General features: G+C 33.1%; 3 protein-coding genes across 3 annotated transcripts; all 3 read right to left on the bottom strand.

Moving 5' to 3' along the window:
• Nucleotides 1–741: 741 nt before the first annotated feature.
• LOC102581069 (secretory carrier-associated membrane protein 3-like) lies at nucleotides 742–6,469 on the bottom strand. The gene is made up of 13 exons (XM_006347032.2): nucleotides 6,194–6,469; nucleotides 5,078–5,143; nucleotides 4,620–4,730; nucleotides 4,455–4,517; nucleotides 4,253–4,286; nucleotides 3,699–3,821; nucleotides 2,542–2,604; nucleotides 2,361–2,454; nucleotides 2,066–2,111; nucleotides 1,740–1,807; nucleotides 1,440–1,488; nucleotides 1,168–1,233; nucleotides 742–1,071 (listed from the first exon to the last, which is right to left on the bottom strand). The coding sequence occupies exons 1-13, from the start codon at nucleotides 6,251–6,253 to the stop codon at nucleotides 985–987; spliced, it is 930 nt and encodes a 309-aa protein (XP_006347094.1). The 5' UTR covers nucleotides 6,254–6,469; the 3' UTR covers nucleotides 742–984.
• Nucleotides 6,470–8,670: 2,201 nt separating this feature from the next.
• On the bottom strand, nucleotides 8,671–12,566 carry LOC102580729 (p21-activated protein kinase-interacting protein 1-like). The gene is made up of 3 exons (XM_006347031.2): nucleotides 11,862–12,566; nucleotides 10,318–10,615; nucleotides 8,671–8,911 (listed from the first exon to the last, which is right to left on the bottom strand). The coding sequence occupies exons 1-3, from the start codon at nucleotides 12,504–12,506 to the stop codon at nucleotides 8,841–8,843; spliced, it is 1,014 nt and encodes a 337-aa protein (XP_006347093.1). The 5' UTR covers nucleotides 12,507–12,566; the 3' UTR covers nucleotides 8,671–8,840.
• Nucleotides 12,567–13,507: 941 nt separating this feature from the next.
• LOC102580388 (uncharacterized) lies at nucleotides 13,508–20,631 on the bottom strand. The gene is made up of 16 exons (XM_006347030.2): nucleotides 20,309–20,631; nucleotides 18,476–18,574; nucleotides 18,269–18,376; nucleotides 18,008–18,043; nucleotides 17,592–17,708; nucleotides 17,357–17,440; nucleotides 17,135–17,253; nucleotides 16,520–16,621; nucleotides 15,830–15,946; nucleotides 15,687–15,752; nucleotides 15,372–15,438; nucleotides 14,681–14,734; nucleotides 14,400–14,489; nucleotides 14,208–14,234; nucleotides 14,062–14,088; nucleotides 13,508–13,924 (listed from the first exon to the last, which is right to left on the bottom strand). Exons 2-16 carry the CDS (start codon nucleotides 18,518–18,520, stop codon nucleotides 13,766–13,768), a joined length of 1,218 nt encoding a protein of 405 aa, XP_006347092.1. The 5' UTR covers nucleotides 18,521–18,574; nucleotides 20,309–20,631; the 3' UTR covers nucleotides 13,508–13,765.
• Between the last annotated feature and the right edge of the window lie 3,285 nt (nucleotides 20,632–23,916).

Raw genomic sequence — 23,916 nt, 5'->3', positions numbered from 1 at the left:
AATTTAGCTTTTTTTTTTTTGAAATTTCCTGTTAAATTTTTTTGGCTCTGCGACTATTCGAAGTAAATATAATGTAGTTTAATGCATTTTGAGAATGCTCGTGTGGGAACTTAAAAGGCTATGAATTCTAAATTGTGGACAAATTGATAGATTTGGGTGAATTAAAGATGTTTGTACTCAATTAGTTGGTTACATTTAATAACATTGACTAAGAATTTGAAGAGGTGGAGGGGATATGATTATCAGATTAATACTTCATTATTATGGTACCAATTTCTTATTAATTGTAAGTTGTTGTAACCTTATCTTATATCATATCTATAGATGGATTAAGAAGGAAAAAAAAGATTTATGAAATTAGTAGCAAAGTCATAATTTTCATAAAGAGGAGTAAACAAAAAATTGAAAATATATTAATTCATTCAATTGCGTCTTCTCTATAGAAGTATTATTATACAATTTTTTCAAGAGAAGAATGTAGGTAAGAAGGTTAAACATATTCTAAAATAATATTTCAATACCGAGTCTCATTATTGTATATTGTACTATTTGAGTTAATTCACTCTGATGTACCGGGACCTGGTCCCTACTGTCTCCCTTAAAAGTCCTTTGGAATCAAGCTGTGAGAAGCCCGTATTCAACTCACTAAATCAATTCTCTGACGGTACTTTCAAATCAATTCATTACAACAAGTATGCATTTGAAAAAAATGTGTGATTTAAGATGAAACATTACAAGAAATGAGTATTGACAAAAGATCAATAATAATATCTTTTTTCTAACAGCACTTTGGTCTAAGTAGTCATAAATAAAACATACATCATATCATAAAAATAATCACTAAAAGCATATGTAAACAAACAAGCAGCATATTTGTGTAATTGAACTAACTAAAACATATATGAAAACAAGAAATATCAGCCCAACTGAGGTAGCCAACTCCCACCCTTCATAACAGCCTTCTCCCAAGAACATTTCTTTCAATTATATTGCTGCTCTAAGGGCCCCTCTAGCAGCTTCTTGCTTCATCTGTGCGGCTTTACCACTTCCTCGGAAATACATGTATACTTGCTGCATTATGAGAGTACGGGTAAACCAGGAGGTCAGATTTTGGGCTTCAGTAAAACGGATATTTTGGAAAGTGGAGAAACAGAATATGAGTCTGACCTGGATAACCCAAATGCTCAGCAATGACTCGAGACAAAATAGCCCAAAACCGATGAAGTAGAAAATCTAATAAGGGAAGGACAACAGTTTTATGTTAATGAGCCCAACTTTAATAGCTTGAGTTAAAACTTTCATTAGAAAGAAGTTTGAGTAGGTTCTGTTCTTCCATATTTCTTCTTCAAATTAATGAAAAGGTCAGTCCATCTTAACAAAAAGGCGTAAAAGGTACGATAGAGATACTATGGATTGTGATGAAAATAGTCCTAACTCACCCCAACAAGTACATTTTTGCCGATGAGATCCACCGCAGGCAGGATGCCTCTGTTCCAACAAATAACAGAACATCAGATCATTTTAACGGTTAGCTACTTCATAGATGAAATCCACACAAAATTGAAAAGCAATAAGCTTTACGAAGGCAGAATTCAGTGTTTTGGTTGAAAGAGAACTATGTAACTATTATGCCAGAAACAGTGGATTTATTTGAGTCATTTCTTTTTTGGAATAAGGTGACGGTGTTGATGTAATTTTACAACTCTTTTTAACAAGTCAAATGCAATATGGAAACTTACGTAAGGGATTTTCCTCTGAAGACTACTGGAGGAGCAACAGCAGCAAAGACGCAGAATACAATGTGAACCTGCAAACAGAGAAAAATCTATGACAGCTGAACATTTGAGTCAGATATCCAAGAAATCTTTGACTTTGTATTTTGTAATATGGACTCAGGTACAGGTATGTACCCGGTAGGGAGTAACCTTAACCTACTTGAAAGTTTCTAGAGTATTTTGAAGGATCCTTATGAAGTACCCATTCCCATGTCATTCGCGTTGACCATATGACAAAACAACAAAGAGACTATATAACATAGACAAAAACAATTGCATAAGGAACTTACCACGTAAAACAAGAAAAACCACGCAAACTTCATGGCACCCTCAGTTCTGTGACCAAATACCTCGATTAGTTGGGGAAGGGGAAAACAAGGCAAAAAAAGAGACAAACAAGGGGATAAACTCATTAGAGGCGTATGCAAAATTTTAAAGAATCAGTTCTCTGCAACATTTACAAAATTTTCGAATTTAATACTTAAGCCATAACAACCAACAAAAAGATCAGTTCTCGCATTTAAAAACTGTTTGATAATTTCTGAAGTAAATCAGCTCAATTCTCTGAAAGACAGATAAGTTTACCTAAAAGCACGATACAGAGGACGATACCACATGAAGTAGGCTCCAGGAACACCCGATATGAAGTAAATGATAGAAAGGAACCAGATCTTTACATCTACAGACAAAAACTAAAGTAAGTACTCTGACTTCATCGGATAAGTAATGGCATGTAGAGGCAGGGGAACATGCCGATTCGATGTACCTCCTTCTTTAATCCACGCTGTAGTGGTAGCTACAATGTTCCATAATAGGCATGCAATAAGTCCTGCTCACAATTAGCATATATCTCATTAGCAAGAGAAAAACAAGAAACTCACATACAGCACAAGATGACAATTCATACTCAAAAAAAATTATTCCAGACAGACAGATCTATCAAGTTATAACGTGCAAAGAATTTTTATTCAACAACCAGAACAATTCACAAGCAAATGCTTGTTTGAGTTGCAATTTTCACGATAAGATTCAGTAACAATGTTGATCGAAAGTGAGCCAGACCATATGGATCCCTCACTTGTCTGCTGGTACAGTAAAGTGTACCGAAATAGAGATAATGGCACTTACAGGAGGATCATTCGAAAAATGCTAGAAATTAGCAAAAACATTTCCCCCACCTCTACCGGACACTTACACTCTTACTGGTATGCACACATTTTTTAGTCCAAGTTACATGGGAAGGGGGACGAAAAAGAGAAGGATTATCAATTCAAATCTCTGTTTTTCTTTCTATGCGGACTAAACTAGGGTCTTTTTAGTTTCTGCAATATTGTACCTAATTCCTTGAAGGCCTCCAAAAAGGCATTATATGAGGATCTGACCTTTTTGGTCCTCGTTTCTCATTATTTTTATATTCTTTTGACGAATGGGGATTACACTTCAATGATGAATAAATAAGGAAATATGAGGCATTTTACCATTTGGGGAAGAACATAAATAAAAAAGGGAAACTAATGTAACAAAACAAAGGTTTTATGTCCCAAGTGAGAAACGAAAAGCATGCCTTGCATTGGTTAAAATCTAAGAAACTACTGTTGGATGCAATGAATTAAGTCATAAGAACTATTACATTTGTCCCAATTTGATTGGCACTTTACTATTAGAGTCCAACTATTTTTCTGACAATTCTATCCGAACTTCTCTAAATATTTTCTACTACAAGAAGTTGCATTTAGTACTTCGATGTAGTTTTTAAATGTGTAAAATTTTCTTTAAACGAATTAAGGAATTGATTTAGAATTAGATGTGTGACACTCGGTCTGAACCCCACAATTTTTTGAACGGAGGGTACACCATATAAGAACACAAACCCATATTCCAAAATAGAATAACCAAACACATGGTAAGCAGTAGTTAACATACCCAAGAAAGTTGTAAATGCAACATATTGTAGCTTTTGAAGATGAATTGGTATTTCATTTGCAATATCATGATGGATGATAGGGAAGAACGGAGGCCAATTTTTCTCCTCGAGAACAATGCCGGCTGCAATTCAAAGATGAACTAAACTTGTAAGATACTGCCATAAATCACAGGACTGAAGTTCCACCTGAAATAGAGTATTCTACAAAACTTGTGAGTTACTCAGGGAAATCAGAGAATTGAAAGTTACATTTGAACATCAGAATTTTACTTCAAATGTGGAAAGAATGGTGGAGACTGTATGAGAAGACGAAAAAAAATAAAATCGCCCTAGATAAAAATCAGAAGGCTCAATCTGGAACATAGCAGAAAAAGTGTCCCATTATCTTTCTTCCTTCGGATGTAATTAGAAACTATATATGGTGTTCTCACTTCATATTAGTAGTTTAAATTCTACAAATATTGCAAGACTGAATATTCGTTGAAGATTAAAAAGAAGGTTAGCAGAAGGATAAATGCCAAAAAAAGAATTAAAGCAAAAGAAAAAAAGGCACCTCTTGCCGCAGCATCTTCTCTCCTTTTAAGATCCTGCAAAACAAAGAGAAGTCAGATAAGTGAAAAATGACTTTGATACACCAGCAACAAAGAGCTGAGGTGCAAGTAGAGGGAACTGATATTTTCAGCTCAAATAGTTCAGTAACACTATAAAAAGGGTGGGACTATTAAACACTTGTTCAAATTTTCATCATCCCATACCTGTTCTCTCCGCCGCAATTCATTCTCCTTAGACTGTAATTCTTTTTCTTTCTTTTTCAGGTCCTATAATTCAAACAAACTTAAATTAAGAAACCATCATAGATATTAATGTCAAATAAGATAAAGATGACAAATCAACACAGAGATTTAGAAAGTTCCAACTACCGAAGCATTGTCAAGAGGAATATCGATTGACGCATTGCGGTCATAGAAATCAGCTGGTTCTGGTGGAAGGGGTGAAAGTCTGGAGTTTGTTGCTGGAGGCACACTCCCAGACTGAAAAGTTGATAAAAGGGAAAATATTAAGATAATACATCAAGAGAGAAAATAGCAAAAGATGTTATCCACATAGCAACTTCAAACACACAACAAATGAAGCAAATCCAATAATTTACCCCTACGTTCTTCCTTTCTACTTCACCTCCCCCGCCCCAAAAAGAGGGAGGTTACAAAGATAAAGCGACTAAGCATAAGCAAATGCTAGTTCAGATACAATTGCAGTTTGTAAAAGTAGAAATATTGATCCATTTACCAAACTAAGGAAAATTGGTTTCCTAACCCCGATCCTGATGTAAGCGGACTGAGATAGACAGATATGACAGAGAAAAGTATGTTCAACTTACTGTGGTATAAAATGCACCTCCACTAAATTTTGATTTCCCTGAAGATTTCCCTCTGCCTCCTCCATCCTGCAGTAATTTTCAGAAGATACTTAAGCCCGTTATACAAAAAAAAAATTACATCATCCATTTATCCAACACTTGCACACATAGATGCCATAATTAATGTTCATGCACAGGAGGAGATCAGTGCAAAAATATCTAAAATCCTGTGATGTCAGATGTGTGATCTAACATGACTCTGTGATATCATTCACTATACTAACATTACTATGGACAGAACATCCTAAGTTAAAAACACATCAAGAATTAGAGGGTTCCCATATTCAAATATGACAGAAATTGTTTCTCCAAAATGCCTCCAGCATTACAGACAAAAGAACTTGTCACTTTTACTACAACAACCTTTATGCCAATCAGTATATTAGATTGCACATATCTGATGAAGTTAAGCCAAGGAACGAATCCACATATGATCCTGGATTCCCTTATCCACCACCACCGGAAACATTATTACCAATTGCATAATGGAACACATTTGAAATGAAAACTAGGAACCATTTTCCTTTTGACACCAACTTTTTAACTGTTCAGACACCATTACAGTTAAGAGTTTGACTCAATGAAAGGAAAGAGCTTTCCCTCATATCTCAGTATACCAAAACTAAACAACTTTTGCTAATCATAGTATATAACAATCCATAATCATATATTTCAATATTTTGCAAATAAAACGTCAACCTACACAAATATCAATCACACAACTTAAGATGGTCCCAAATCAATCAATCCAACAAAGAATGGGAAATAGGAAGCACCAGCTACACTTTTAAATTGAAATATTGATTTGCAAAACCAATAAACAAAAGAAAAACCCAGAAAACAAAACGAACATAACTTCATAATTAAACCGCTTATCACGAGTTAACCCCCAAACACACACACAAAAACAGACCAGTAGAATCACTTAACGATCACTCAAAACTTGATCAAGTGAAGAATAACAAACATTCCACTTGCATAGCAGCAAAATAGGAAAACCCCAGTACAGAAAGATAGCAACTTTCAGAATTAAACCACAAAACAAAACGAAAAAAAAAGAAAGAAGAAGGAACTTACAGCAAAAGGGTTAACTTCTTCTTCTTCTTCAAAAGGGTTATGATCATAACGGCCGGCCATTTCAAGAAAACTTTCCTACTCTCTGAATTTTGCTACAAAACAAGAAATTTACAGAGGGAAAGCAAAGTATAAAAGTTGAGATCTAAATAGCAAAAATAGGTGAAAAAAGCTTAGCAGAGAAGGAAAAAAGGCAGAGTCTTGAAAACTATTGTAATTTGAATGAGGAAAACAAGAAGAAAGAAAATTCCACTACAATTCTAGAGAGGTAGAAAGACAAAAGAAGAAAACAAAGAAAAGATAAAATTGGGTGGTTTTGGTCAGTTTTTAATTTTTAATTAATTAGTACTAGCATATAAATTAAATAAAGTTTTAATCTTTGTATGCACCAAATTACTTTAAAATTAATTACTTATTAATGTAAGGACTTTTAGTTTCATTTGGTCCTTAACTAGTGTTTAATGTATTCTAAAAAGTGATCAAAATATTGTATAGTCTTTCTTTCCTACTCTATTGAATATATTTTTCGAATGTAAGAATTTTGATATAAATTTTAAAATCGAATTAAACGATATAAGAAAATCTTTTATTTTGTAATTATTAGCTCACTTACAATACATCTTGAGGACTTTTATTTTCGATAACAAAAATAGTAATTCTCTTTATTTATTATCGCTTAGAATCAAATTAATTACTTTTAAAATACATCAAAAGTCATTTCCATCATATTTATATATTAAGGATCATCCCAACATATCAAAAAATATTGTTGGTGTTAACATTATTCATATGTTAAATTTATTTATACACAAAAAGGGTGAGAAAGAGAGAAATATAAACTAAAATAGGACAAGTTTCTTGTATTTCTTGTTCAAGTATATACTGCTATTATGTCACAATAACTCTCTTTTTTTTCTAACTATTTTTTGACAATCCAATATTTCTTATTACTCCCTTTGTCCAACAATATTTTTCCACTATTGACTTTGCACACTTTTTAAGAAACTATAAATAGAAGGGTAATTTTACTATATTACTCTTTGAATATAAGAAATACAATGTTTTAAAAAATGTATTAGAAAAATAATTATAATTAATGATAAGAAAAAAATAGAAACTAAGAGTAAAATTATCCGTTGATTTCATAAAGAACTTCTAAACAACATGATCTCAATATAAGATTTTACATTCTCAATATAATATAAACCTTTTTAAGATTTTGGTTTAAATATTGTTAAGATAATAACTTTATTGTAAATATAGAGGTAAAATCCTTTCTTTTATGTGTTGATTTAACTTAATTTAATATACTTATTCAACGATTAGAATATCGTTTCATACGAAAAAAATTACCCCATAAGAAAATACAATAAAGCAATCATATATGTTTTCAAATGTTAGTTTCGTCCCCGGTACGATAAAATAAAACTTAATTAATACTGAATAAAGTATATTAATATTTGAGGTTGGAGGATTAACTCTTCTAGCAATGATTTTTTTAACTTTTTTTTAGCGGAAGCTGCATACAAAGTCTTAATAATAAATATAAATATAGTTAAAAGAAACTAAAAGTTATATTAATCTTGAAAAGTCATAGTTAAAAAGTATTTAAACTCGTTTTTGCAAAAACAAAATTGTTCACTATTTTCTTTTTTAAAATTGGAGTATGAAATTGAGCAACTTTTTGGTTCTGATGAGTCTTTCTCCTGTTTCCATTTCCCAATATCTTTTGACTAGAAAAAGAATGAAAAAATAAAAAGAAAACAAAAGGAAGTTTCAGACATTGACTGACATCCAAAAAAAAAGAGAAAACAGAAAAAACACCCCTATTACCCGCATTGCAGCTTGACTATATCCAAATTCGTGCAAAAAAAATCCACATTAAAAGGTAAAATGCTCCTAACGAAGGCGACTTTGTACCCGCAAAGGCTTGAACCCGAAAAACACCCCTATTGTTATTAAACAAATATTAAAGTATAAGTTTATTTTTTTAAATCCCCAATTGAGTTTAGATCAATGATGTTTTAAAATTTATTCAATATCGACTAAGCACCATCTTCACACAGATATCAATATATAAGTCCATTGTCCACCAATGTTCGTTTGGATAAATGAGAAGAAAATCATCTTATGCGCACCGCGATTATCTCCTGCAACAAACAGATACCAATGTATCTGTCCACCCAATAACTGAGTCATTGCGATAAGTAGCCGGTGTCATCATCCAATCAAAAGAAGATTCAAAGTGAAAAGTCTCCATTCCTTTTAAAGCTAAATTTATGAATCTGAAAATGTCACATTTTCTAGACAAACTAAAAGGAAAGAATCAGAAGAGTATACGAAATACAAAACTGTGAGTAAATGAAAAGATTATAGTTAGAAAGAGGAATATGGAAAACAAATTAGTAGTAGGAAATTTGGAGATGAGTTAAACGACAGCACATTCATAGCAATATACTAAAATTGAAGTCCCATCCGTGTAGGAACCAAAATAAATAACTCTTCATGCTCATTAAAATCATACACGCGTTACAAAATTGATATATCGAGTGATCCACCTTTAACTAACAAAATTGATATGATTCCAACAACTTCAAGGAAAAATATGGCAGATACACTATGTGATTGTCATTAGCAAATTACAACAGCACTAGGATTCTTCACCTGCATCGAGCTGTTGTCCATTTGAAGTAGTATTTCCAACCTCTGGTCTTTTCATAGCTGAAAGATGACAATGACAACAACATCAGTCAAGTGTTTCATCATTTAGGTAGCAAATTTCATGCAATTTATACCTGTCCCGCCTATGTTTACAATTGTGACTCTTTTTTAATCTAAATTGATAAGATGCTGGTTAGCTCCTGTGAACTGTTTCTCAAGGACACTTCTCGAGAGAAGGCCCAAAATAGTCCTTTATCTTTAGCATTAGACTCAAAGCATCCCTCTTCTTTCACATGGAGACCTAATAGTTAATTTTAAAAAAATGCCAATGACAAGATTATAGATTCTTGGGAAAAGGGGCAAAAATGCCCTTAAACTATGTGAAAGGAACAATAATGCCCTCCGTTTATAGCTTGGCTCAAAAATGCCCTTACCGTCAATACTTTGGTTCAAAAATGCTCTTAAACTATGCGAAAGGAACAAAAATGCCCTTCGTTTGTAGTTTGGTCCAAAAATGTCCTTGTCGTCAATACTTTGGTCCAAAAATGCCCTTATTGTTATTTAATTGGTCAAAAAGACTCATTTTCCAAATAAATATATTATTATTTTCTTTTTGACACATTCTTTTTCAATGAAAGTTTTTTAAAAAAATTAGCAAATGTTTATCTTACTTCAATATAGAAAAAATAAAATGAAAACTATTTCTTACTTTATTATCATTATTTTTTATCGTTATATAAATATAAATTAATGATGGATATACCATGTTCGTATATATATGACATATATTATTTGTCGAAAGGGTACATGAAGGTATTCTATTTTAATTGATAAAATGAGATTAAGAAGAAAAAAATATTTCCTATATTTTTATTTGTTAAAGTGATTTTAAAAGAAAAAAAACAAGAATAGTGTTCTTTAATAATATTTTAATCAGGAAAAATATGTGTTTAAAAAGAAAAAAAACAATATATTTATTCGGAAAAGGACATTTTTGACCCATTTTTTAACTATAGGGGCATTTCTAGACCAAAGTATTGACTGCAAGGGCATTTTTTGAGCCAAAGTATTGACGGTAAGGGAATTTTTGAGCCAAACTATAAACGGAGGGCATATTTGTTCCTTTCACATAGTATAAAGGCATTTTTGACCCCTTTCCCTAGATTCTTTTATAGTTGTCAAAAAGAGAAATGATTGGCAATTTTTTGTACTCATACTCCTATCTCAATTGATCTGAAACCTCTCCTTTTATGTTTGTCCCAAAAAGAATGTCACTTTTTTAGATTTATAAATATTTAGCTTTTAAATTCTCATTTTACCTTCAATGAAATGATTTGGCACCACAGAACAGAATAGTCAAAGTTAATCCGTTCAAAAAGTTACCAGTTAAGGCAGTGACTATCTGAATCATTTAAAATTAGGCAAACAGTAAGAGGGGAAAATTCAAATAGCAAAGGAAGACTCACATTTGATGGATGATCCAGCCAGACAAGTCAGCCTGGATTTTGTATTGACCTCAGCCAGTGGATTTGGCTTATCTTTGTTAGTCATGCGAACATCCCAAACACGTATGACCCCATCTGATGATGCTGATGCTACTATGTGTTGATGATCTTCAGCATCACCATCACTGTTTTTGTGTAGCACAACAATGCCTTTCACACGGGTAGAATGTGCATCTTCAATGCTATATGCAATTTTTCCACTAGTAATGTCCCAAGCTTTAATACTCCGGTCCTCTCCCCCAGTAAACAAAATACCATGCTGTAAAATATTACTTTCAGCGTCAAGAAGTAAATTAAAGAATTGGAAGGAAAAACAAACTGGAGCCTACAACTAAACTTTACATGATGTATATAATCCTGAATATTTTCCTGGTGCTTTGAAAGTGGGATGGTAGGACACCAAGCGCAAGATGATAGACAAGTAAAAGAATGTACAACATGCAGGGAAAAAGATGGGATAGAAAGCACCTAAGGTGTGGTTTTTGGTGTCAATGAATCTGGAATATACAAACAAAATGCTAGGTGATTTCTATTGGGTAGAGTTAACTACCACCTGCATTGTTGGAAAATAGCAGGTAACATGTGGATTAATGGAAGTATTGCAAGCTGACCCAAACAAAACCATTATACAAAAAAAAATGATGGATTGAAAATTAAACAAGAAAGGGAAAGCGCACACACAAGAGACTCATTTTTAGAAATAAGTAAAATATATATATATATATATATATATATGAAATTAATATATTTAAGAAAACTGTAGCCCTTTTAAGTATAGCAAATATCTATTTAACCACCAACAAAACAGTCTATGACACCTAAGAAAATAAGCTAACTAGAAAGGTTCCCGACTCCATCTTATATATCCGGATTATATTTTTTGACAGTACGCCATCTACATTCTCATGCTTCAAATTCTAGTATAGTCCAGGCTATCTCAATTAGCCCATATATGCCACATGGAAACTTAATGAACAGGTTAAAAGTGTGTTTATCACTGAGCAAACAAGAACACTAAGAGAGAGGGGATTTGCTAGAAACAGATATAGTTAAACTGCATTCTGAAAACTTCAGTTGAGGACTTTGATTAGCTAGATAAGCTTCTCTACTGGTTATTTGGGTTAAGAGGAAATAAAAGTGTATATCCCCACCAACATGATCCCATTACAGACGGAAAAATCAACTAATTTGCAACCAAAATCCAGTGACAGAGGAACAGATGGCTATTCTACTTGCTACTGGTTGAACCTCATAAACACTCTTAACAAAGTATAATGGTCTAAGGATCTTGCACAAAATAATGAGGCACACAACCACGAGAGGTGAATACATAAGCATGCGTTCATAATGGATACATATTGAAATTTTTTTTGGCAATGGTCCTGTAAAACCAACTTCTAGAAAGTGATAATCAATACAGTAAGTAGGTGATCAAAATATGTCAATCAAATAAACAGTACAAAAATTGAGGAGAGTTCAATCTAGTAATAGTCCAGAAAACTCACCATCCCAGAAGTGGCACAAAGCACCCTCTTCTTACTATCAAGCTCTAGAATAGTTTTCGCATCTTCAGATTCATGTACAGAAATCTTGTCATCCATAACCATAAAAAACTTTTCACCACCATCACTAAAATTAACTAAAGAAGCTTCTTTTCCCAACCTGCAATAAAAACTTCGCCTTCCCCTAACCAAATTAACCATAGCCATGCATTCATCTCTTCCAACAGTCAATGCCAACCTCCCCGACGGATGAATACAAATAGAATTCACTGCCTTACGATGCACTTTCACCGATTTGAGATGAACAAAAGGATCAGCATCATATATGGAAACGGAACCATCTTCAGAAGCGGCAATAAGGTTACGAGGGAAGGAGAATGAAGAAGGGGTAAAAAAGGAAAGTGAAGTAACGGTGGCAGAGTGGTGTAGTGACCCAATTTCTGAGCAAGTAGAAAGGTCATAGATTTTGATTGTGTCATCGGCGCCGCCGGATACAGCAGCAGAACCGGCGACGGCGGTGCATTTAATTGGTGAGAGATGTGAAGGGAAGGAGAAGAGAGGGGTTAGTTCGTAATTTTGATCGTTTTTGGTGGATCTCAACTTGAATCCCCAAATGAATCTCTCGTATGAACCGGCAATTAAACTCATAGCTTTACGCAGCGAAGAGAGAGAGAGAGAGAGAAGGGGTTTATGTTAAACCCTAGGAAGAGAAATTAAGGTGACGGAGTAATATGTGGACGAAGGAGATGGTGGGCCGGGTTATTTTCTTGGATTTAGTTGGGCCGATTTGGGTGGGCTTATTTAGTTTCGAAAATTTCATATTTATCCGAGTTTTGGTCTGAATATGGCTCACCTTTCTTCTATTTCGCTCGCATCTATCCTTCTCTCGTTCCTTTCATTCCATGTGTATGTGTTTCACAATGTATCTGTGTATATATATACAAGCTTGTATCAATTTTTATAAGTGTATTTGTGTCTGGCATCAATTTCATCTGGTGTATCCAATACCAATTTCATATAATGTATCTGATATCAAGTATCTAGTGTATTCAGTATTGGATACAATGCATCCGAAGACAAACTTGGATAGTGTATCTGTGATATATTTAGTTTTATCTTTGAGTAGATACATGTATCTTGTATTTATATATGCACTAATACATCCATCAAATATGCATTGATATATCAAGTGTATCGAGCATAGATACATACTTGAAAGAAGAAGAAAGACAATCGTCATCTAGTTTCATCACAAGCAATGAAGCCACCATGTCCATGAAATTCCTGGCTACAAACTTCACTTGTGACATTGTTGTGGTAGATCAAATAAAGGTTTTCAATTTCTCAACCTAGGGTTTAACTTTAATTTATATACCGCGCAATTCATAGGAGAGGGCCGAAGGCAAGAGAGGGAGAGGAAGGAGAGAGACGAGTGAGAGAGGTGGAAAGGTTATTTCAAAAATTGGGGCCCTCTAACTTAAACATTATTGATCAAACTTCAATTCAACTGGGGATTTAGATTCCAAACTTCAATCCTTCAATATATAGACCCCATTTAACATTAGTGCTAATTAACTCAACACTTCATAGATTTGATTTTTTGGTCATTACTGAAAAAAATTCCACAGACCAGAAAAAAAGGAAGTTAAAATCAAAAGAAACATTGTGTTAACCCAAGGCTAGTTACAAAAAAAAATGATGTACATAAAGAGAAGTGAAGAAAGGTGGAGAAAGAAGAAAATTATTAAATACATTCAGTATAAAAATTAGGAGAAACTAAACCTATATATGTAATGAACTAATCATGAGATTCATGGGGCCTAAAAAGAAGAACAAATTACAAGACATGAACCCTATGAAGCTTTTGTTTGTCCCCATTGTTTGGATTTGAGATAAACCTATGAACCTTATCTGAGCTTCTTAACCTTTGATTTTTGCCTTTGTTTATACAGCTGTCTACGTCTCTGGCTAGCTTTAAATGGATCCGCCCAGTTCTTGTCCAGCTTCACAGCTCGTTCCCATCGATCCTTGAATATTTGCAGCTCGTAAGTTGATTGTCTCCGAATCTGCAAAATGGGAAAGCAGCTGAAAATAAGCTAAATGGAAGGGCAGATAGACGATAGTAATGCACACAACATGAACAATGCCATGAAAGAAGAAAGTTGAATGAAATAAATATGTTGTCGTATAAGCAGACACTCACCTCAGATCGCACGTCAACAACGTGTCTCTGTAGGTGAAGGAAAAGAAAATGAAAATCAAGGACAAGAATCATTAAAACATCAGCAGAAGAAGATATATGTTGGAAAAATCAAACTGTCCAAGCACAAAGTAGAATTTGATGTATACCTTCACAGACTCTTCAGGATTTGAATCCTGCACATAGAAAAAAGCATGGTCAATGGAGGTACAAAGAAGCAAACAGCACAATTATTATAATATAGCCTCTATCTGTAGACTTAAAGAACACCTTTGGCATGATTAATGAGGATAGTTGCAAAAACAAATCGAAAGTCTTCGATAATTGATATAGAGAGTTACCCTTTTCAAAGATTGTCCGCCCAAAGTTTGGATGCTCTGGTGCACTACATATTCACTATCAACTACTCCCACCTTTTTGGATCGATCTCCCTACAATAATAAAATTCAAACAGGTTTAGGGCTGTATCAGAACATACAGTTTTAAAGAGTAAAGAGAAATGTATAGCAATTTACATTCCAGAAATTCTATTTTACACTCCGGAGACAACGGGCATAAAAACATCCACAGGAAGGGATGAGAGGTTCATCTTGTAAATTAACAAGTCGAAAAGAAAGTTCACCTGTGCACAATAACCAAGTTTCATGTCCATTCCCCATCCATGAACAAGATCATTCTGACAGGAAAGAGGCACAGAGCAACCATTAGAAGCTCATCTAAACTGGATGATGAATCGATACGAGAGCGGAAAATGAAAGTGGATAGTGCGTCCACACGACATGTCAAAAGTGCAAGTGGAAAAGTAATCCAAGAACATCGCTGAGCTTTGCTAATTTAACTTAGAGCACATTAACAGTATACGAGCATTTCAATCCAAAATGAAAACAAACGTGATTATAAGATGAGCAAATGCAACAATTTATACGGAACTGTTTAAGTTCTGACACAAACCAGACATAGTCATCATCTCTTAGAGAACACTGCTCCCCACTCCACTAAGAAGAATGTAACTTAGAGCACAGGCACACACAGTAGAATTCTTAATTTTAAGCTGCCAGAATTCTTCAAAACGTACCACTCATTGGGATGATCAACTAAACAAAGTGACAAAAACTCAGGCACTCAATCGAAACACACTTCTAGAATACTTTTGCCTGCCTCTTTCAAATCGAAAATCAAAATATCAAAATCCAACACCCTCCTCGAAACTTACATGTATATTCTTGATTATGTTATCATTAAGTGTATGCATAGGGTTCTTAATAAAGGCCTGAAAATGTCCTATCTCAGCTAAGAGAGAAACCAAGTTCTACCTGTATAAGATGCCAGGCACAAAGCCACGCAGATCTGGAAAAGACAGGAGCCATTCCTTCCACAAATCTGTAAAAGGAGAGTGAATCAACCATTCTGCTAATGCATGGTAAAGAAAATCCGGAAGAACTTGCATCTACCTCAAGACACTCGAGAAGTTAAATATTCTCAAAATCTTTTTTTGTAGAACAAAATTGTAGGAAGAGAGTATACAACAGGGTCATTTTGAACATCAGGAACTGATGCAAAAACTTATCCTGACCAACCAATGCCCAAAGGCTCATAACAGTTTGATCCAGTAATTGTGTTACACTTACCCGCTGCATGGGGGACCTTCGCTTTCAGCTGAACACTTTGTACTACCTCTAATATCGTAGACCCTTCTGCAAAAAGGAATTGTGCATCAGTATTCACCCAAAGGAGGTTGAATTTGGGTGGCTAAATAGCCAGGCGGACTTACCTGTGGAACCTATTTGTTCTGCTTCGTATTGTGATTCTATGATGGATACCAGTTGAATTCGGGTCTAAAGCTGGCTGAGAAATTTCCAGTCCTTCAGATTTTACTATTTCAAGGTACCTAATAACAAAAGGATGCAATTGAAAGAAAATTATAATTAGCAAAGAGGCATGTAAGACTTGTTGCTTTCATAAAATTAACAACCATCCTTCTAGAGCAAGAAGCCCCATAAAAAAGGAAGCCTGGTTAACAGAGTAAGTACTAGAAATCATCCATTGACATGATAATGTAAATACAATAAACTGTAGATACTAAATGAAGCAACTACTGTTTATCTCCTCAAAGCTCGGAATGCCCAAGGAAACATGTCAGGACTTTTGACACCAAATGCTTGAGAAATAAAATAGGAGAGGAAAAATATCCAGGATCATAGAAACAAACTCATACTGATTTATATTTAAAATGATAACATCTGCCTATTTCTAAGAAAGGAGTTCATAGGATCATTGTTCACAATAATCCACCAGGAGATATCAAATGATTAGATCTGTTTTATTTCTACAAAACGAGTAAATAGAAAATATATTCACAATACTCACCAGGAGTGAATGACTTGTATCAAATGTATCTATTGGTGGATTAAAAATATAAGATAAACAGAAAGCCAACGTCAACCTCGTGCAATCATCCTACCTTCCAGGATGGAAATTCTCCACACCCAAATCTTCATCCCAAAGGAAAATGTAATCATAGATTGAAACAACTGCAGGATGTAAAAATCTCTTGGCAAACCACCTGCATCAGATAAATTCACAACAATGGTGAGATATCATTTAGCATAAATCATACAAGCTAGATGCATCCACAAGGAAGATAACTTTGCATAAGATGAACACTAGGACCTTAAAGAAGTTAAATAACACTTTGCATACAGCCAAAAGATGAGACCAACTTAGGAGATATTAGGAGTTCATTAAGTCAAAAGATTAATGAAGAACAAGATGTCATCATTTGTTCAGCAAAGGATTGCAGGGTATCCAGGATGGTTATTATGAAGCAGACTAATTTCCAGCAACTTTGTATTGGATCAGTAGACAAAAACTTTTAGAATTAATGAAAAGCACAGATTAATTCCAAGTAACTTGTGGCCTAAGGATTACTCTGTTTTCACTAAAATCACACTGCAGGTCAGTTGAACAGCACTTCTAAATCACGGAAATATTGCTAGTCAAGGTGGCTAAAGTGTTCCCTTTATTGTCCTTGAATCTGCTCGTGTCAATTTAATCCCCTATAGTGTGTGTTTCTTACCATTTTGTCTGATTGTGAGCAACAATGTGAATGGCATCTTTACTCCATTGGAGGTCTTCCCACCCATCAACATTACCATCATAGTGGAATAGAATGACAGTAAAATTTGCTGAAAGAAACTGAATATCACAAGATTAGGTCACAGGTATATACAAGATAGTAAAATCAGAAAGTACTACAACATAAGTGCTGTCCATAACAAGCATAAATTAGATGTTATACCTTTTGGACGAGAGCATCAACATTACTCTTCTGTTTAATGCCAACTGGAACTGCCAACAAATTATGAGAGCTAGAATTGCTAGCCTGAAATAGAGACACAACATTGCCACAAATTAGATGCATGACAGAGTGATAGACAGCCCAGGGGTGGGAAAAGTGTGGTAACAAATAAAACATCAGTATCCAAAGGAGGTCGCTCTATTTTTTCACAGTTCAGGAGTATAGAGAGTAAGACCTTTGCCTTTGACTTTGAACTAGTTGTTGACCAAAGAGGCTTTAACTCCAGATCTGATCTTGCTTGGATAATACCACGCGGTAAACTGTGCAAGCTTCTCATATCCATACTAGAGTCCTGGTTGAAAGAATAAAAAGCATCACCATTGTTTAAAGGATTTTTTAGGGGTAAATTAGTTCACCCAAAAAACATAAATTCTTTTAGGTGTTGAATTTAAGCGGAGGCCACTCCACCACTTATAGTATTCCGTTGCTTATTTATGTTATGCACACCTTTCTTTAGATAACAAGAAATATCAATGATGAATTATAGAACTTCTTGAATTTCAAAAAATCAATCCTGTTGGTACTACCTTGTGCTGTGCGAGGTACAAAGGCTAGAAATATTTTGAGAGAGAAAACAAGGAACATAACTACCTTTGAAGAATAAAATGGATCCAACCTTGACTCCATCTGAAAAGGTAAACAGGGAAAGGAAAATGTTTTTAGCAACATTGTATCAGGGTAATCAGGTAAAGCACAATTAGAAGGTCAATATATAAACTTATATGCCACCAAATGTATCATCTGGCCTCTCTCGGTTTGATAAAGGGAAAGTTCTCTCTATCCTTTCACACGCAACCGTCTAGATGCCAAAATTAGAAGTAGCAAATCAATGGCAGTACAATGCAATCATACCTCTGTCTGTTGATACTGATAATTGGTGGTCCTATATACAATAAACAACATAACTATACAGATGATCCACATAAATGGTAGCTGTCTCATCTTTAATCCACATGTTCCCTGCAATTCAATTTCACAAGTTAATGTTTAATAAATCTTCGGATTGTTAGCTAGATAATCAGGTCATTAGTAATTCCTATCCAGAAAGCATTTACATACCCCATCAAGGAGAACACTCCTTTTCTTCAGCAGAAACACCGCCATAATTTAATTGCCTGTTGCAGGCGAATATGAAACAGAGAAAGTTCTCATCGAACACTGCAACAAATGCACACATATCAACAAGTAGTCTTAACAAAGAATCTAGCGAAATAGATTTTAAAGACGTAACACATTTATCTATTTTCTGCAATTCATTAACTGATAAACATTATTTCAGGATCTCCAACGGAATTCTGAATCTAGCAAACAACGCATACAAGGAAAAGAATGTTTGTGCTAGCTATCAGTTTGACCAAAATGGAATGAAACTTAAATGTGCATAAGATTGCCTAGTAACTCTCTCACACAGCCGATTTAACAGGTTATCAACACACATGAATACCAGTAAGCAATTTCTTTTGACACCTTTTAATTTTTATGGACAAAAACCAAAAAGGCTCTAGCGACCAATATTCTATAATCTGATTAGGTCACAAAATGACGAGTTACCCACACAACTACACAGTCAGGCCACAATATATGCTGTGAAATGACAGGTCATTTTGCATTCGTGGTCACTACTGGTTGACTAGATGTGCCCTGGAGGTAATCAAGTGTGTGAAAACTTTGGGAGACAATTATAGAATATATGCTGTGAAATGACAGGTCATTTTGAATTCAGGGTTGCTACTGGTACACTGGATGTGCCCTAGAGGTTATGAACTGTGTGAAAACTTTGGGACTAGTAGTTAGGTGAATGAAATGGACTAAAACTATGGGAGATTGGAAAGGATAAAAACGCTAAGTGACCTCTTTCCATGGGAAAAGGCATTGGTGGACAAATTTACCTAGTGAAAGATAGCAAGTGTTATAGCTGAGGTGTGCGCAAATTCGTTGTAGACCACCCTTATAAACAAAAGAAAAGTAGTTGCAAGTTCAGCCAGCTATTCCAAGACAACTCATTCTTTTCCTCCTTCCAACCCCCCACCCCCACCCACAAACCGACTGAAAAAATGGAAGAGGTAGTGTTGTCAATGATAAGATGTCTAATTTGAATGTAGAGACAGAGAATAAGACAATAAAGTGACACACAAGCGTTTGACAAAGTTGACGAATTCCACTAATAGTTGTCACCTTGTTTGATTTTCATGTATGCCAGAATTTTTCTCGGAACAACATTTGCAATTCACACGGCATCAAGACTCCCAAAAAAATGTTCAACCCACATTCTATGTTTTAAACTAACAAATTCATATGGTTCTATATTTATCTGTGTTGAACCAAGAACCATGTAAAACTAGATAAATGAATGTGGAAAATAACAATAGTGATTAACAAAAATCTATCCTCCTCCCTACAAAAAGAAATTAGTGATTCAGAGTTTATTCCAAATAAAAAACTCACAGGCAGGCAGATGAAATTCCTAACATGCTCATTCTTACAAATTTAACAAATCCTATAACGAATTCAAAGTATTGATGAGGGAAACCAGTGAGTTCAATAGGATCCAAAAACTAGGAGAAATTCAAAGACAAGGAGGAGAAAATTAAATGAAGAGAAGACGTTACTTGAAGTAATCAGTTTTCAAGATTACAACAAATAACCATTCAATGCATACTTAACTAACCATTAATTACACAAACACTCTAGCATTAATAAAACTTTAAAAAGCTAATGAATCTGATCAGCTCACGCCACCCCCATTAATTAAAGACTTGATCTTTTTTGAAGAACACTCACACCCAACTCCACCATGGGGTTAATTGTCATTACCCAACAACCTCCATAACAGCACCAAAAAACAAGAACCAAGAACCAAGAATCAAGAACCAAGAAAGATTGAAAACATACCTCAAGAACTGAAAACCCAACAAGGGTTTGGAGCAAAAGAGCAACCCAACAGCTCCAGAATCTTGAAAAGTGGAAAAAAAGTGAACCTTTGAAGAACAAGTTCAAGTCTTTATCAGCAAAACAGAACAGAAAATGGGACAAATCTATGTATATGTATAGGTAAGCATATAGATACAGTATAGATATTGAAAGAAGTGGACAAGGGTAGCAGTGGGGGTAGAGGGGTATAGGTGGGGTGGGGTTAAAGAAGAAGGAGGGTTAGGCAAAAGAAAGAGTCTTTGAGAGAGACGAAATTGTTGGAAAGTACCTCGGTTTAAGGTGGCTCTTTGCTTTCTCTAATCCACTATATACTGTAATAATGCACCTGTAATCACCTCCATTTTTTGTTTTGTTTTTTTTAATTCAATATTAATACTTTAATCTTATTTAGTTAAAATACACAAAAATTGATGGTGTATTAGTACTATTAAATTAGAGAAATAATAAAATATTTTGTTGTGGTATGATGTTTGCTAAAGCGATTTGTGTGTATTGTGTCCCCGGAAATAATTAACATATGCACGTAATATAAGTGTAGATTCGTGGACGGATCTGGGAAGAGACAAGGGTATTAATCCAAATTTCTTAAGAAAAATTAAATAATAAATTAAATTTTTATTATTATTATTAGTGTATAAAATTATAGATTGAGTGTTAAAGATAAAGAAAAAAAATCAATATATTAAAGTGAGTAAATGTAAATGAAAATAAAAATTTATTTTTAATATAACAAATAAGTAAAAATAAACGGAGTCAGACTATTATTTTATAGGGAAAAAGACATACATTTCTTGTTGTGAGTGAAGTTTTGATTTCCTTGTTTTAAGGGAGTGGTGTTACTTCTCATTGTTAGGAGTCATTTGATATATAGAGTATAGACCAATTATAAATTTGTTTGTATTAAAAAAAGCTTAGTAACTTAAAATATAAGGTATGTTATTTAGTATATGTAATATAAAAATTCTTCATACTGTTAAATCCTAAATTATGATATAGTATTTTTTATGCGAAGATCAATAACCCATATAATATTGCTATTTACTACTATTTCATTTTGTTTTATCTACACACAATGATATAGCCATATACAGTAAAAGGTGGTAGGCAAATATGATTCGTTGAAAATTATATCATATATATAGAATAGAAACACGTACTCCCCGCCTATATATGGTAGTATATCAAGTCAACACAATGACATAATCAACGAAGAAGAAAAATGTGACATGAGCAAAGATTTGTATTATTAGAAATAATATGATCAATCAATATAAGGTCAATTGGTGTTGACGTGTTGTATCTTCTATAAAATTTGATTTTTAGTTTTAATCTTTTTATAAATTTTACATATTTATCTTTTTTAATTCAAATTATAAAGGAGGAGGTAAAAAAAGTGTATTCATTTTAAATTTATAAACAAGTCTTCCTAAAATCAGCATTAAAAATAGTTTATATATCTAACTTAATTGGATGTAATCCTAATATTTTAGCAAATTGGAAAACTTAAAAATATATTTTCGCGTAATTGATGAATGTTGATTATTCTCTTGATTTACATATTGAAAAAGAATTATGACAATCCCTAAGAAAATTAGTTTAGAAGTTTTGATTAACTTAATTAAACTAAAAATGTCCACCGTTTATTTCTGGAATATTATTTTAACAACTTTTTGCAAAATTTCGTAACTGTATTTTCTCTAAATGAATCCTTAAGTTGGAAGTTTGTTAAGTTCAATTAATTTACCAAACTTGCCGTTAAATTTTACTCGGAAAAGAAATATTTTTTTCGTTGAAAAGTGCATTTTTTGAAAAATATTTATATATATGTACGTTTTTGTTTTTGTTTGCCAACTTCTACCTAATATAAATATTCTTTGGTTGAAAAATGCATTTTTTGAAAATTAATATTAATTAATATATATATATGTATGTTTTTGTTTTTGTTTGCCAACTTCTACCTAATATAAATATATTTTTTTATATATTTTTTTTATAATATTTTAAAGAAATGTGTTAGTCGCATTAGTATGTGTCGGTGTGTTCGATGAGGGCAGCTGATTAGTGCGCTTTTAATACATTTATTTAGTTCGAATAATATCTTATTTTTAAAAAATGATCATATATTAAATCTCTAAAAGAGTTAATGGTTAAAAATATGAACTATCACTTTTTCGACAAGTTTTCCACTTCAAAATTGATTAGACTAACAATTAGTTGCTCCCTTTTGTTTTAATAAAAGAGAATAATTGATAATTAAATATAGAACTCGCGAAAAAAAAAAATTCAAAGTATTTTTTATGATTATTGATTTCGAATAAACCATCTTCATATAAGGTGAGTGGAACTTTACATTGATGATTGTTTATAGTTTTAAGTAGGAGTAGTTAGGTAGACAGAGCTCTTGAAAAAAGAAAAACATTTTTGGCTTCTTAGTTATTTTTGTGAATAATTTCAACAATTTGGCAAAATATGCCTTCTTTTGGAACATTTTAAATTTTTTGAGGTCCAGAAGAAAACTACTATATTGTCTTGGATTTGGTAATTTCTCCACCTAATTTATATTGACATTCAACTTTAAATGATTGCAACAAAAAACAAACAAAAAAAGATTATTTTTTTCTAATTTTGTGCTGGTCAAGATTAAAGAATTGATTTTAAAAAAAAAAAAGAAGATAGTGAAAGGTCTGTCACTAAAATTGATAATGTATTGTATTTTGTAAGATTATAGCAACATAATATTTTCTCCTTCATCTTAATTAGTAAATATCCGATTGGATTTTCGTGTTAATAATAAAGTCACTTTTTGACTTATACAGATACGTTATTGTATTATTATTATCACAAAAAATGGTTCTAATAATAATAATAATATAATTTTACAATTTCAACCTTGCATTAAGTGAAAATGGCGTGACTAGTATATAAGTGAAATATGAAATTAAGGAAAAGGAATAAAAAAGATTAGTAGAATCTAGCTAGCTATACATAAATCATGTGAATTGAAATTGAAGGCGTGTGGGTGCATGTACAATACCTGTGACTTTTCATGATGCTAGCTATTTTGATGTTATTTTTAGGCCAGTTTGACCGTGCAATATGAAATCATGATTTAAAATTATAAGATGAAGTTGAAGTTTTGTTTAGATATACGATTTGAACTTTTTATGTTACATGTTTTCTCATAAACATAAAATTCATAAGTTGTAAAACTATTAAAATTATCTCAATTTTTTATACAATCTTACTAAATAAGCAAAAGTGTATAAAATTACATAATACACGATCACAAAGATATTCTTTAAAACTGTAATATTTATTGATCAAACTTTAATTCGATAAAAAATAAAATTAAACATAAGTTGTGGTGTACTAATCTTTAATATAATCCTCTCACATAGTACGTACAATAATCTCACGGTAAGCTTGCATTTCTCGTTCACATGACATAGAAGACGAACAAACATTGGTACTTTATGAATTTGTTGGTTAATTTGATTGATAAAAAAACAATTAATTTGATGAATATAAATGGTAAAGTAGAAATTGATTTGAACTACTAATAAATGTTA

This window comes from Solanum tuberosum, unplaced genomic scaffold, assembly GCF_000226075.1.
Source record: "Solanum tuberosum cultivar DM 1-3 516 R44 unplaced genomic scaffold, SolTub_3.0 scf00083, whole genome shotgun sequence".
In the NCBI taxonomy this organism is placed as follows: Eukaryota; Viridiplantae; Streptophyta; class Magnoliopsida; order Solanales; family Solanaceae; genus Solanum; species Solanum tuberosum.
This window is presented reverse-complemented; position numbering and strand designations above follow the sequence as displayed.

Excerpts from the sequence above, each read along its gene's own strand:
- LOC102581069 (XM_006347032.2), bottom strand. The coding sequence starts at position 6,253 with ATGGCCGGCCGTTATGATCATAACCCTTTTGAAGAAGAAGAAGAAGTT. Across the intron at positions 4,287-4,454 it reads AATTGCGGCGGAGAGAACAG|GATCTTAAAAGGAGAGAAGA; the intron begins GTATGGGATGAT and ends TTTGTTTTGCAG. Across the intron at positions 2,605-3,698 it reads TGCATTTACAACTTTCTTGG|GACTTATTGCATGCCTATTA; the intron begins GTATGTTAACTA and ends AATTGTGAGCAG.
- LOC102580729 (XM_006347031.2), bottom strand. The coding sequence starts at position 12,506 with ATGAGTTTAATTGCCGGTTCATACGAGAGATTCATTTGGGGATTCAAG. Across the intron at positions 10,616-11,861 it reads TTTGTGCCACTTCTGGGATG|CATGGTATTTTGTTTACTGG; the intron begins GTGAGTTTTCTG and ends AATATTTTACAG. Across the intron at positions 8,912-10,317 it reads GGCTGGATCATCCATCAAAT|CTATGAAAAGACCAGAGGTT; the intron begins GTGAGTCTTCCT and ends GTCATCTTTCAG.
- LOC102580388 (XM_006347030.2), bottom strand. The coding sequence starts at position 18,520 with ATGGCGGTGTTTCTGCTGAAGAAAAGGAGTGTTCTCCTTGATGGG. Across the intron at positions 17,441-17,591 it reads GTTCAAAGTCAAAGGCAAAG|GCTAGCAATTCTAGCTCTCA; the intron begins GTCTTACTCTCT and ends TCTCTATTTCAG. Across the intron at positions 14,490-14,680 it reads AACTTGGTTATTGTGCACAG|GGAGATCGATCCAAAAAGGT; the intron begins GTGAACTTTCTT and ends TTATTATTGTAG.